Source organism: Globicephala melas, chromosome 15 (genome assembly GCF_963455315.2).
Source record: "Globicephala melas chromosome 15, mGloMel1.2, whole genome shotgun sequence".
Lineage (NCBI taxonomy): Eukaryota > Metazoa > Chordata > Mammalia > Artiodactyla > Delphinidae > Globicephala > Globicephala melas.
This window is the reverse complement of record NC_083328.1, coordinates 55,374,693-55,389,370: the sequence shown is the minus strand read 5'-3', so window position 1 is coordinate 55,389,370 and position 14,678 is coordinate 55,374,693. Positions and strand designations below refer to the sequence as shown.

Genomic DNA, 14,678 nt, shown 5'->3' with positions numbered 1-14,678 from the left:
AGTCTCAGACCAAAACCTCAACCTCAGGGCTCAGCATTTGTCACAGGGGTAGGTGGCTAATCCGAGATTCTCCCACCTCAACCTCAACTCACAAAGTCCACAAGTCTGGAGACCAGTGTACACATTCCTCACCAGTTTGCACAGGCAAACCTATTGTTTGTGCTTTTCAATCCCTCCCCAAGGTAACCACTCCCCCCCACCACAAAATTTAACTCCTCACCTTCCCACTAATGTGATGACTAAGAATGTGACCTTGTGCTTAATTCCATCATCATCAGGGGGACTGGATCCCCTTCCCAACGATAAACTCAGGTTTTTCCTTCATTTGATCACCTTGTAACATAAGCCCCTGGAAAAAGACTCAGATGTGGCTATGCCGCTTTTCACAAGTGAGGAAAAACCCTGTAAATTAGCCTTTTTGTTCTTCGCACGATTTCAGGTTCATTGCACACAATTACATAAACCCACACAAATCAGTCCAGGAGTTCAAAGCTGCAAGGCCATGTGATACCAGTGAGAAAATCCAGCTCCACATCACAGCAGAGGGTCTCTATTTCAGTTGCTGCTATTTCAAAGAACCTTTCCAAAATTCCTGACTGGGTCATTAGTACGTGAGAAATGATTTCTAAACAGGGTGAGCCAAAATGGAAAAGTGCGGCCTGCATTAAGTGGAATGTATCATGTAAGATGCGATTTCCCCTCAATTCCATCCCAACCCCCCACCTTTAAAAAGCCAAGTCTACCTCAGTATCACTTTCTGAGAAAGCGATCTCGCAAATCTGACATTTTGCAACACTCCCATATTTACCACTATCATATTGCTAGTGCAAATTAAAGAGAACTTTGATAAACCAAAAATGGCTGTCCAATAAAAGTTAGCCATTAGTAATTTGCTTTGTGGAAAATTTTTTCCCTAGCCACTCAAGGAAGATTACTGGGGCCAACAAAGGCTTTGAACATTCAAAATAAAAATAACCGGAAGAAAAGTTTTCCAAGTCATTTCTCAAATGCAAAACTCAGGAAGTATGTTTGCATTCACAAAACTGCTCTTTCCCATCTGTAACAAAGGAAGCCTCTCCCCGGGCCCCCATTTTTTTCTGTGCATTTTGCAGAAGCCCACTGAGGTGTATGATTGAGGCTAAGGCCCTCCAGATTTCCAGTCCATCCCCCACAGGGCTGGTGGCGCTTCCCACAGAGGAGATAAGCTTGCTAAGAGACCCTCAGCAAAATGCCAGGTAGCAGCATGCCATCCTTTTGAAAGTTAACAGTGAGACTACATGGAAGCCACAGGGGCAGGTAGGGAGCAAGGGTGCCTGGGCAGGAACAGCTCTGCTGCAAAGGTCCACTGTCCTTGCAGGCACGGATCAGTGGCTCTTCTTTCCTCAACTGCCCAGCTCTCCAAACCTTCTTTGGAGAAGAGGTGGAGAACAGATGGGGAGCTTCCCTACCACAACAAGGCTCAGTGTTAGGAGCTTCTGGCCTTGCTTGGTTGACCTCCACAGCCAGGCACCTGCTCCAAGCATCTATCTGTCGCTCTTCAAACAGTATCCGTTGTACTGGAGCTGAGCTACCTGGCGATCTTACCAATGGGGGCCCAGAAGGACAGACTCTTCCTGCCCTTCCCCCTCCATTGGAATCTCTCTAAAGATCACCCAGGTGGCTGCTCAGAGAAGCTGAGAGAGAAGCTCCATCCTATCTACACACTCTCATGGGGCAGCCCAAGAAGTATCCCTTAACCCCACACTTGGTCAGTAGCAGGACAAGTCTTCATTCTTAGAGTCCATCTCCACACACGACGTGAGGGCAACTTGCAAAAATCCAGTGGTTGTAAAGTATTAAGCCTTGACTTTGCAAACGCAGGGCCTCAGCTCCAAGTGCAAGAAGACCACTGGATATGAAAATGGGCTGGGTTTACAGGCACCTGTCATTCTGCGAGGAGCCTCCACATTTCTCTAAGGAGGGAAACTTCCCAGCCATACAAGACCAGGTGCCATGTACAAACCAGTGAGGCCTGTTTCATAAGATACTTCTTTCAACTCAGGGAGGCCCCAAAGAGTTGGGGTCATCAGCTTGGCATGCTGAGACAAACATCAGGCTCCCCTATCTCCTAGAGGTAGCCAGGGAGGTGGGGGCGGAGGCAGAATCCATTCTTTACTGGCATCCACACAGACCATCACATATGTCCTTGTTATTTAAAACAATTGAAGTTTCCAGTGTAAAAACCTGTGGGCTTATTGCATCTACCCCACTGATGGTTTATCTTTTTCTTTCCATCAGAACTGCCCCAAGGGCATGGTTTGTTAATTAATTTGTTAACTGCCAAGGATCTCACACTTGCAGATCCTTCCTAGGGATACAGGGAGAGTATCTATTAACATAAAAATACCCCAAATGGTGAGTTTGCTGGGCCTACTTCCCCTTCTAAACACAAGCAGACATGTATGGCTGCTCCCTGGCACTTGAGGGGAGAAATCTTTTCTTCAACCTAAAACCCCTCAGATCGGTGACTCCTCTGATTTTCCTGCCCACAAGCAGAATATCTGCCAGCCTCATAGCACCTGTGCTGGCTGCTTGGAATTGAATTGCATGTGAATATATCATGTGGGCATGTGGATGTGTACCATGTGCACACACACGTGCACACACACATTTTGGGTTCTTCTTATAATAAAAATGGAAAGTCCTCGTGAGTAAAGGAAAGGAGCAGGGAAAAAAAGGTCAGGGAGTTAGTTGTCTGCTGGCTTCTCCATGGTGGTTTGGGAGCTGGAAAGGTTTGCATTTAAACGTTTCCATGGAAGGCGCCCAGCTTCATGTGAGTCTTCTCAGGTCAACAATGCCCTCCACGGCGTCTGGATCCCCTCCCTGTGGCTCAGATTGTTGCTGGGGTCTCGGCTATCTCCTCCAGCCTCTGCCGAATCATTAGCCGGAGCACAGTGTACCTGGGGACAGAACAGCTTCGGTGGAGAGCAGAAAGCAACACACTCCTTCTCATGACCCTCCCCCATCACTTGGGTCACAGTGTGGGCCAAGTGTCCCAACCCTTTGCTTCTCTCACTGGCCCACTCTTGAACCACTTCGTTACTTGTGTTCATTTCCACAACAGGATGAAAGGGACTGAAGAGGTTCACTCCAAGCTAATTATTTTACTATGATTAAAAAGTCTGGAGAAGAAGAATGAGAAGGTGAAATAACAAGAACAGTAATAGGGATTCCCTTTGTTGAGTGCTTACTATGCTCAAGGCACTATGCATAGAGTATCATATAATCCTCACCTAGGCTGGACCATATGAAATTGCCATTACTTTTACCACTTTGGGGGAGCCTACAAAAATGACAACTTCATAAGGTTCAATCTAATATCAGTATCTGCATTTTGCCAAAGACACTACAGCAACTACCAGGCATGGAGTCCATGGCTTAGTGGTGAGTATGGTTTTTTCATCCCTTCCCTGAATTATGGTAATTCAGATACTGGAGTGGGCACTGTTAATGCAGGGCTAACGTGGCTTTGCACTGCACAGCAAAACTATTTTTAAAGTTTGGCACATAGTAAGTGTTCAATAAATGTTAACTGCTATCATATTATTATCATCAACACAGAAAATGTAGCATTGACTTTAGCGGCAAAAAAGAATCATTTTTTCTGCCATATCTATGAAACGCAGCTCTACTTTATGACTAAACATGACCAAAAAATAACAAAATCCTCCCCAGAACGAAGTTTTAGTACTGGACTTTTCAACCCAAATGCAATTTCCAGAAGAGAAATGTTAAAAAGGGAGAAAGGATGTGAGGAAGGGATTTTAGGGTTACTCTACTTAAATTTCCACTGCCGAGACAACCTTCCTGAAATCCTTGGAACAATTTTATGTCCCACATCAAAATGAGAAGTTGAACGAGAAGCAGAACGACCAACACACCGATGTTTCAAGTCCCCACCTGAGATCTGAGATCTGGCATTGTCAATGGGAAGCCCCCTGAACACAGTCCCAGGCCCAGATGGCAGCTCCTCACAGCCCCTGCAAGGTTCCTGAACGGAGACTCTTCTCACTGAGGCCTCAGGAGAAACCCAACCAGCCACCTCAGGGGCTATGCTTACTTGCGCATCAGCTTCTTTACTTCCCGATCTTCTTCCTCTTGGAGCTTCTGAATGAAGCTTTTAAGGACAGGCATCTCAAACTTTATATACTGAGCCACCTGGGGAGAAAAAAGTAAGTCTGGGGTGCAAGACCCCTCCCAGCACTATTCTAATTTTTTTTGGCATCTCTCTCATATAAGGCACAAAGCCTTGGGAAATCTATTTCTGCACTAATCCGGGATTTCCTCAAAGGCAGGAGCCAAGCCTCATTCTTCTCAAGGCTGGTATAGAGTCTATGATGAAGATCACTTCATTTACATGATAACTTCATCTCATATCTTCTCATTTTTCATCTCATGTATCCAATCCATGAGAGGTGATGTCAAACATAGAAAAGCACTTTCTCTTGTCAGGCATGCGGAGAAGACTGGAACACATAATATTCAATAAACCTCTCTGCTCTCCCCTAAGAGAAATTAAGGAACCACAGCTCAGAATGATGATTTGTGCCTCAAGGCTCAAACAGGCATCCAAATGTGAACTGCCTCCTGAGAGGCTATAAGCCTGGGGGTGGCTCCCAGGTGAGCTGAAGTTAAGCAGCCACTCTTCCTCCCTCACCAGAACCCTCACCCTGTTCTACCAACTCTTCTCTGTGGGAGAAGTATGTTTCTTCATGCTGTTAATGGTGGGCTCAGCTATGTGACTTGCTCTGGCCAATGGAATGGGTGTGTGGATGTGATATACATAAAATCCAGGTGGGGGCTTCAAAGGAGCTTACATGGTTTCTTGCATTCCAGCCATCTGCCATGAGAAGCATACCTAGGTAGCCACTGCCTCTTACCCTCGGTCTCTGAATAAGACATGCAATGTTTACCTGAACTGAACCCACAATCTAAAGCAGAACCGCTGCTACCAGCCTACAGAATCTGGAGCAAGAAAGTAAATGTTTACTGTTGTAAGTGACTAAGACTTGGGGAAGTTTGTTGCTATAGCAAAAGCTATAAAATCACTGCTAACTCCTTGAAGTTGCTTGGAAAAGGTATGCAGAAACTTTTCAGCCCTCTTAAGTACCCCAGAAAGCCTCAAGAAATTTATTCCTTCTATGGAAATCATTTTGTGCCTGAGCTTTCTTCCAGTTAACCCCCACAGGGCACACCCTCAACCTAGCTTCTGCATTCATTATTGTTTCAAGAAAACCTGGTGTTGAGAAATAGCAACAAAACAGGGCCTGGTCATTGGTCAAAAAGCCAAGCTATACCCCAGTTGTAGTTTACCCAACCAAATCCCCCACCCTCCGGGGACAGACATCTGACTGAAAAGGGACTCACATCATAGGTGACTTCCTCCACCTGGTCCTTCTCCATAAGGAACACTTTGGAGACTTGCTCACATGGGCCCTGGAGGATCCGGGCAATCAGGGGGTAATCAGTGTTCTTCAGCTTCTGTTTCTCTGGAACCACACACAGCCAGGAGCAGCCCTGAGTTGCCTGAGGCCTTTCTCACCTTAAGTGGTTGTCAACTCAAGGGCCCAAATGGATCAGGCACCTCAGGAGATGTAGCCATACAAGTCAGGAGACTGATTTGTGAATGAACAATTCAACAGTTCAAAGCAACTGTTACCGCTCCCGTACCCCTCAACAATACTTCCATGCCTCAAGCCCTTTGGAAGATGCTGCATTGGAGAATCTGGTTTTCTCTGTGCTTTGAGAAAATCCAGTTCTTTTTTTAATAGGCAGTTATGTTTTAGGGTTAGTTTACTGACCATATATGGCATTCCCCGGTGGACTCATCCAGCAAGCTCACCAGCCTTGGACGCAAACAACATTTGGAAGTTTCCAAAACCCAAGCAACAAGCAAATGAGGCAGAGATTTTTTTTTTAACTTGCTATTTTGAGTTAATTAAAAGTTTTAAGTATACTGTGTTCTTTATACTTACCACCACTGGTATGGACCACATACAAAGCAAACTCTTCCGCTGAGTTCTCAATCTGAATCAGGAAGGAGCAAAAGATACTTGCTGAAAGCATATATTTACATATCCTAACTGTGGCCATTTCTTCTTCTTGAACACTGCAAAGCTAAATAAATGATAGGCTCTTTTGAGGGGAGGGCTATTTATCTACAGCATTTAAAGGTGGTGAGGAAATGGGGTGGTAACATTATCAATAATGATAGGTAATAAGAGCTAACATTCATTGCACCATGCCAGGCACAGTTCTAACAAACTCTACATGTTTTAACTCATCTAACATGACAACCCAGTGAGAAATAAAATATTGCTTGCCATATCAGTAAACAAAGGATGTCACAGTCATCAGCAATTGCAGCCACCTCCGATGGTGAGCTGGTGAGCCCTGAGACGACTCAGGAAAGAAACAAAGAATACCTGCCATCTTGCAGCCATCAGACTGCAGCCACTCCCAACGGTGAGCCCTGAGGAAACTCAGGGTGAGAAGACAGGATACTGGCCCCCAATAGCTAAGGTGTGTATCAAAGGAATGATTTCAGTAAGCCCAGACTCTTGCATCTTTCCATATGTAGGAAAACGCTAAATTCCTTAACTTGAGATATCTGATTTTCTTTAATTAACAATAATCTTTTGACATTCAGACTACCTGCCCTTTGTTGCAAAACTCCTATGTATCCTAGCTTCCCCTTCACCTCCTTGGAGCAGTCCTCCCAGGGTTACTTGAGATGCTGCCTTCTGGGTTTGAAGTCCTAAGAATATTCGCTGAATAAAACATAACTCTCAACTTTTAGGTTGTGCAATTTTTTTTCAGTTGACACCAGTAATGGGGTCCTGTTAACCTTATTTTACAGATGGTGAGGCAGAAGCACAGGGAGCTTAAGTCACTTGTCCAACTCCTCCAACCAGCAGGTGATAGATAGAGATTCAAACCCAGAGCCTATGCTTTAAACCACTAGGACACACTGGCTTCTGTTAGAAATAAGAATACCTGGTTTCCAAAAGACTTAGAAGGGTATTGTGGAAAACATACAGAGCAACAGGACTTCAAAAACACTCATGCACTATAATTTTCACATCTATTGAAGGCTCATCAAAGTAGGTTCCCCAAATGCACAGAAGTCGATATGTGCACGGAGCCCTGAGCCAGTCATCAGGTCCAGGGTCCTTCTCTGGAGGCCCATAAAGCACCTGAGGGCTGGTGCTTCTCAGGCTTCAGTGGCACCAGAATCCCAGTAAGCCTTGTGGAACAGGTTCCCTGGTCTCATCTCCGAGTTTCCACTTCAGTGGGTCTGATCTGGGGCAGAGGGAGGCCTGAGAACCTACTTTTCTAACAAGCTCCCAGGTGATGCTGATGTCGTGGGGTCTAAAGAACCTAAACCTTCTCTGTCCTGTGCCCCCCTACCACACACTCTCCATAGCCCCCACCTCTACACGTCTGGGGGCCCCAAGGCACACATGCCACTGTCTGAGGCCAGCCAGCAGAGGGAACTTGCCTTAAATTTGTTGAGCAGCAACTTCAGGACCTGTGGAGTGGTCATGGTGCTGTTGATGCGGACATTGGTGATGGAGCCATAGGCCGGCGTGAACACCGACGTCTGTCAATAGAGGGGTCCAGCTCAGAGTGGGTGTACAGACAAGGATGGGGCACTAAAACCCAGGTGTCCTGGCCCTGTTACCTGGGGTAAAGGGACAGGGACAATGGCACTCAACCTGTGCTCCCTGAGGGTCCTCTGTCCCTTACAACATAGAAGCATTGGGCTTTGATGTCAATAAAGAGCCCTGGGCTTTGCCTAGCTCAGGAGCTCGCGCCCACCCCACCGCAGGAGGCTTGAGGGATCTGAGCTTGCCAAACGGTAGCGCTGAGGAGGGAAAGAGGACCAGATAAGGGAGGCACTCCCTCCAAATAAAACATGCACAAAGCCCCTTCTACTACGACTTCAACATGAGGAGGTCTGTGACCACTCTTCCATGATGCACTTGTTTCTGGGGCCAGATTCAAACCAAGCAGCAGGAAGGAAGAAGAGTCAGCTAGCTTGGGGTGGGGTGGGTGATCTGAGTTCTGCAGCTCTGTTTCAGGGCAGCCCTTAACTCACAGAGAAGTCAGGCCACATAGCAGCTGGAGGCACATGGTGCAGAAAGAGAGTAACATGTGGATGGGGGGGTTTCTGATGAGGGCTGTTTGTGGGGTCATCTCGCATCTCACCCACTGAGCCAGGAAGAAAGGGTGCAGGGCACAACCATTAAAAGAATGACACAGCCATTAAGAACAGGATACCACAAAAACTGGTTAGAACCTACTAGGCCCAAGATGGCAGAAGATTTGACTTCCAGTAGACCTTCACCTCATTATACACTCATTGTAATATATTAGCATCTAAATGACACACCCACTGGTGCCATGACAGTTCCGAGGTCGACCATAAAAGGCCAAAAAGTGGGTGGTGGCCCAATTCATGGAAATCCCCACCCCTTCTCCAAGACAGAATACTCCTCCCACTTATTAGCCTATGAAATTACCCAGCCCATAAAAACTAACCACCCCCACAGCCCAGGGCTGCTCTCATATTCCCGAACGACCCATTGCCTTGGGGCCACCGGACTCGCCTGAGACCTAGGACATGACCATCCTCTTGCACTCCATTTTTTCCTACAACACCATCATTTAGGAGGGCTCCTGATCAGGAGGCCCTTATCTCTCTCAGAGCCAGCAGAGCCTGCAGCCCACTCACGACCCAAAGACTGAGTGGCTTCCCAGGAGTCTGCAGCCCTGAGGTGGCAGCTGCCCAGGAAGGGGTTTTGCCCCCACTGGAGCTGGCGCTTGCCCCCTGCCACCCTATCGCCTCTACCTTGTGGTTGTAGAAATGGCCGTTGATGGAGAAGCGGTGGCGTCTGATTCGCCGCTGGTCGCTGGGTGTCCTCACATTGCCACGACGACGTACCCCAACATCACTGCGTGTGCGCATCAGTTGTGGGGTGTCTTCCTGCAGGGACTTCAGGGCCCTGGAGTCTGGGAAGGAAGGGAAGATGAGCTCTGTCTGCTTGGACCTGGGATGTGGCAGTGTGCACAGAGTACCCTCTTCCGGACCTATGCTACAGCACCTACAGCTTCCTCAAAAATATATTTTATAAAAACAGTATTTCCTGCTGGGGGAAAAACATGATGCATAACTTACCAAGAAGCAGTACAGTGACAAAGTTCAGAGCACAGACTCCTAGGTTCAAACCCCAGCTCCACCACTGTCATTGTAGGGGAGCAAAACTTGCTACCCCCGAATGTCTCTGGCATGCTGAAAACAATCAAGCCCCAAAAGACTGATAACTGAAATATAGCCTGCTATATCAGTAAACAAAGGATATCACGGTCATCAGAGATTGCAGCCACAGGCGATGGTGAGCTGGTTAGCTCTAAGGGGACTCAGGACGGAAAAGAATACCTGCCATCTAGCAGCCATTACACTGCAGCCACTCCCCACGGTGACCCCTGAGGAAACTCAGGAGGTGAAAACACAGGATACTGGCCCCGGATAGCCGAGGTTCCTATCAAAGTAATGATTTCAATGAGCCCAGACTCTTGCATCTTCCCATACACAGAAAAGAGCTAAATTCCTTAACTTGGGATACTGGTTTTCTTTAATTAACAATAATCTTTTGACATTCAAACTACCTGCCCTTTGTTGCAAAACTCCTATGTATCCTAGCTCCCCCTTTGCCTCCTCAGAGCAGTTCTCTCAGGGTTACTTGAGATCCTACCTTCCAGGCTTGGAGTCCTAAGAATATTCGCTGAATAAAACATAACTCTAAACTTTTAGGTTGTGAACAATTTTTCAGTCAAAAAACTCAGGAAGAAACTCTGCCTTTTCCCCTAACTGCCTAAAGAATTTAGATAGCGGGCTTATTACTGGACTAGAGTTATCACCAGAGACATCTGCAAAGAATATGGGCTAAATGTGGCGAGGGAAACTCTTAATCAGAGTCCACCCTGTGTCACACTGTCTTTGCAGGCCCAGCAAACATTTGTTTACCAAACGTTTGTTTTCCATCTCCATGTGAATTGCCTTCCTCCCCTGAAGTCCCAAATCACTACCCCCAACATCCTCTTTTGTCTTTAGCTGAAGATGGCAGTTAAGGTGAGGGCATCATCAATCGGGAAGATGGCGGAAGAGTAAGACGCGGAGATCACCTTCCTCCCCACAGATACACCAGAAATACATCTACACGTGGAAAAACTCCTACAGAACACCTGAACGCTGGCAGAAGACCTCAGACCTCTCAAAAGGCAAGAAATTCCCCACGTACCTGGGTAGGGCAAAAGAAAAAAGAATAAACAGAGACAAAAGAATAGGGACGGGTCCTGCACCAGCGGGAGGGAGCTGTGAAGGAGGAAAAGTTTCCACACGCTAGGAAGCCCCTTCGCGGGCGGAGACTGCGGGTTGCGGAGGGGGAAAGCTTCGGAGCCACGGAGGAGAGCACAGCAACAGGGGTGCGGAGGGCAAAGCGGAGAGATTCCCGTACAGAGGATCGGTGCCGACCGGCACTCACCAGCCCGAGAGGCTTGTCTGCTCAGCCCGCGGGGCGGGCGGGGCTGGGAGCTGAGGCTCGGACTTCAGCGGAGTGCAGGGAGAGGACTGGGGTTGGAGGTGTGAACACAGCCTGCAGGGGGTTAGTGCACCATGGATAGCCCGGAGGGAGTCTGGGGGAAAGTCTGGACCTGCCGAAGAGGCAAGAGACTTTTTCTTACCTCTTTGTTTTCCTGGTGCGTGAGGAGAGGGGATTAAGATCGCTGCTTAAAGGAGCTCCAGAGACGGGCACGAGCCGCGGCTAACAGCACGGACCCCAGAAACGGGCATGAGACGCTAAGGCTGCTGCTGCCGCCACCAAGAAGCCTGTGTGCGAGCACAGGTCACTCTCCACACCTCCCTTCCGGGAAGCCTGTGCAGCCCGCCACTGCCTGGGTCCCAGGATCCAGGGACAACTCCCCCAGGAGAACGCACTGCGCACCTCAGGCTGGTGCAACGTTCCACCAGCCTCTGCCGCCGCAGGCTCGCCCCGCATCCGCACCCCTCCCTCCCCCGGCCTGAGTGAGACAGAGCCCCCGAAGCAGCTGCTCCTTTAACCCCATCCTGTCTGAGCGAAGAACAGACGCCCTCAGGGGCCTACACGCAGAGGCGGGGCCAAATCCAAAGCTGAGCCCCAGGAGCTGTGCGAACAAAGAAGAGAAAGGGAAATCTCTCCCAGCAACCTCAGAAGAATCAGATTAAAGCTCCACAGTCAACTTGATGTACCCTGCATCTGTGGAATACCTGAATAGACAACGAATCATCCCAAATTGAGGAGGTGGACATTGAGAGCAAGATTTATTATTTTTTCTCCTTTTCCTCTTTTTGTGAGTGTGTATGTGTATGCTTCTGTGTGAGATTTTGTCTGTATAGCTTTGCTGTCACCATTTGTCCTAGGGTTCTATCCGTCCTTTTTTTTGTTTGTTTTTTCTTTAAAAACATTTTTTTTCTTAATAATTATTTATTTTAATAACTTTATTTTGTTTTATCTTACTTTATTTTATTTTATCCTCTTTCTTGCTTTTCTTCCTTCCTTCTTTCTTTCTCCTTTTTCTCCCTTTTATTCTGAGCCGTGTGGATGAAAGTCTCTTGGTGCTGCAGCCAGGAGTCAGTGCTGGGCCTCTGAGGTGGGAGAGCCAACTTCAGGACACTGGTCCACAAGAGACCTCCCAGCTCCACATAATATCAAACGGCAAAAATCTCCCAGAGATCTCCATCTCAATGCCAGCACCCAGCTTCACTCAACGACCAGCAAGCTACAGTGCTGGACACCCTATGCCAAACAACTAGCAAGACAGAAACACAACCCCACCCATTAGCACAAAGGTTGCCTAAAATCATAATAAGTCCACAGACACCCCAAAATACACCACCAGACGTGGACCTGCCCACCAGAAAGACAAGATCCAGCCTCATCCACCAGAACACAGGCACTAGTCCCCTCCACCAGGAAGCCTACACAACCCACTGAACCAACCTTACCCACTGGGGACAGACACCAAAAACAAAGGGAACTACAAACCTGCAGCCTGCAAAAAGGAGAGCCCAAACACAGTAAGGTAAGCAAAATGAGAAGACAGAAAAACACACAACAGATGAAGGAGCAAGATAAAAACCCACCAGACCTAACAAATGAAGAGGAAATAGGCAGTCTACCTGAAAAAGAATTCAGAGTAATGATAGTAAAGATGATCCAAAATCTTGGAAATAGAATAGAGAAAATGCAAGAAACATTTAACAAGGACCTAGAAGAACTAAAGATGAAAGAAGCAATGATGAACAACACACTAAATGAAATTAAAAATACTCTAGATGGGATCAATAGCAGAATAACCGAGGCAGAAGAACGGATAAGTAACCTGGAAGATAAAATAGTGGAAATAACTACTGCAGAGCAGACTAAAGAAAAAAGAATGAAAAGAACTGAGGACAGTCTCAGAGACCTCTGGGACAACATTAAATGCACCAACATTCAAGTTATAGGGGTTCCAGAAGAAGAAGATAAAAAGAAAGGAACTGAGAAAATATTTGAAGAGATTATAGTTGAAAACTTCCCTAATATGGGAAAGGAAATAGTTAATCAAGTCCAGGAAGCATAGAGAGTCCCATACAGGGTAAATACAAGGAGAAACATGCCAAGTCACATATTAATCAAACTGTCAAAAATTAAATACAGGGATTCCCTGGTGGGGCAGTGGTTGAGGGTCCGCCTGCCGATGCAGGGGACACGGGTTCGTGCCCTGGTCCGGGAGGATCCCAAATGCCGCAGAGCGGCCGGGCCTGTGCTCCCCGGTGGGAGAGGCTGCAGCAGTGAGAGGCCCGCGTAGCACCAAAAAAAAAAAAAAAAAAAAAAAAAAAAATTAAATACAAAGAAAACATATTAAAAGCAGCAAGGGAAAAACAACAAATAACACACAAGGGAATCCCCATAAGGTTAACAGCTGATCTTTCAGCAGCAAGTCTGCAAGCCAGAAGTGACTGGCAGGACATATTTAAAGTGATGAAGGAGAAAAAGCTACAACCAAGATTACTCTACCCAGCAAGGATCTCATTCAGATTTGATGGAGAAATTAAAACCTTTACAGACAAGCAAAAGCTGAGAGAGTTCAGCACCACCAAACCAGCTTTACAACAAGTGCTACAGGAACTTCTCTAGGCAAGAAACACAAGAGAAGGAAAAGACCTACAATAACCCAAAACAATTTAGAAAATGGGAATAGGAACATACATATCGATAATTACCTTAAATATAAATGGATTAAATGCTCCCACCAAAAGACACAGATTGGCTGAATGGATACAAAAACAAGACCCATATATATGCTGTCTACAAGAGACCCAATTCAGACCTAGAGACACATACAGACTGAAAGAGAGGGGTTGGAAAAAGATATTCCATGGAAATGGAAACCAAAAGAAAGCTGGAGTAGCAATTCTCATATCAGACAAAATAGACTTTAAAATAAAGATTATTAGAAGAGACAAAGAAGGACACTACATAATGATCAAGGGATCAATCCAAGAAGGAAAAATAACGATTGTCAATATTTATGCACCCAACAAAGGAGCACCTCAATACATAAGGCAAATACTAACAGCCATAAAAGGGGAAATCGACAGTAACACATTCATAGTAGGGGACTTTAACACCCCACTTTCACCAATGGACAGATCATCCAAAATGAAAACAAATAAGGAAACACAAGCTTTAAATGATACATTAAATAGACGGATTTAATTGATATTTATAGGACATTCCATCCAAAAACAACAGAATACACTATTTTCTCAAGTGCTTATGGAATATTCTCCAGGATAGATCATATCTTGGGTCATAAATCAAGCCTTGGTAAATTTAAGAAAATTGAAATTGTATCAAGTATCTTTTCCGACCACAACGCTATGAGACTAGATATCAAATACAGGAAAAGATCTGTGAAAAATACAAACTATGGAGGCTAAACAATACACTACTTAATAACGAAGTGATCACTGAAGAAATCAAAGAGAAAATAAAAAAATACCTAGAAACAAATGACAATGGACACACGACGACCCAAAACCTATGGGATGCAGCAAAAGCAGTTTAAGAGGGAAGTTTATAGCAATACAATCCTACCTTAAGAAACAGGAAACATCTCGAATGAACAACCTAACCTTGCACCTAAAGCAATTAGAGAAAGAAGAACAAAAAAACCCCAAAGTTAGCAGAAGGAAAGAAATCACAAAGATCAGATCAGAAATAAATGGAAAAGAAATGAAGGAAACGATAGCAAAGATCAATAAAACTAAAAGCTGGTTCTTTGAGAAGATAAACAAAATTGATAAACCATTAGCCAGACTCATCCAAAAAAACGGGAGAAGACTCATATCAATAGAATTAGAAATGAAAAAGAAGTAACAAATGACACTGCAGAAATACAAAAGATCATGAGAGATTACTACAAGCAACTCTGCCAATAAAATGGACAACCTGGAAGAAATGGACAAACTCTTAGAAATGCACAACCTGCCAAGACTGAATCAGGAAGAAATAGAAAATATGAACAGACCAATCACAGGCACTGAAATTGAA

General features: G+C 45.8%; 1 protein-coding gene across 7 annotated transcripts in view; it reads right to left on the bottom strand.

The window, feature by feature from the left end:
* Nucleotides 1-1,680: 1,680 nt before the first annotated feature.
* The window catches only part of RASSF2 (Ras association domain family member 2), a 46,209-nt gene continuing 33,211 nt past the window's right edge, over nt 1,681-14,678 (bottom strand). For all 7 annotated transcript variants that reach the window (XM_060285117.1, XM_030872619.2, XM_030872621.2 and 4 more), the window contains 6 exons: nt 8,894-9,054; nt 7,541-7,642; nt 6,015-6,066; nt 5,407-5,528; nt 4,100-4,197; nt 1,681-2,939 (listed from right to left, as the gene is read on the bottom strand). In XM_060285117.1, the coding sequence (XP_060141100.1) occupies nt 2,870-2,939; nt 4,100-4,197; nt 5,407-5,528; nt 6,015-6,066; nt 7,541-7,642; nt 8,894-9,054 (605 nt within the window). In that variant the 3' untranslated portion in view covers nt 1,681-2,869. The remainder of the gene's footprint in view (nt 2,940-4,099; nt 4,198-5,406; nt 5,529-6,014; nt 6,067-7,540; nt 7,643-8,893; nt 9,055-14,678) is intronic.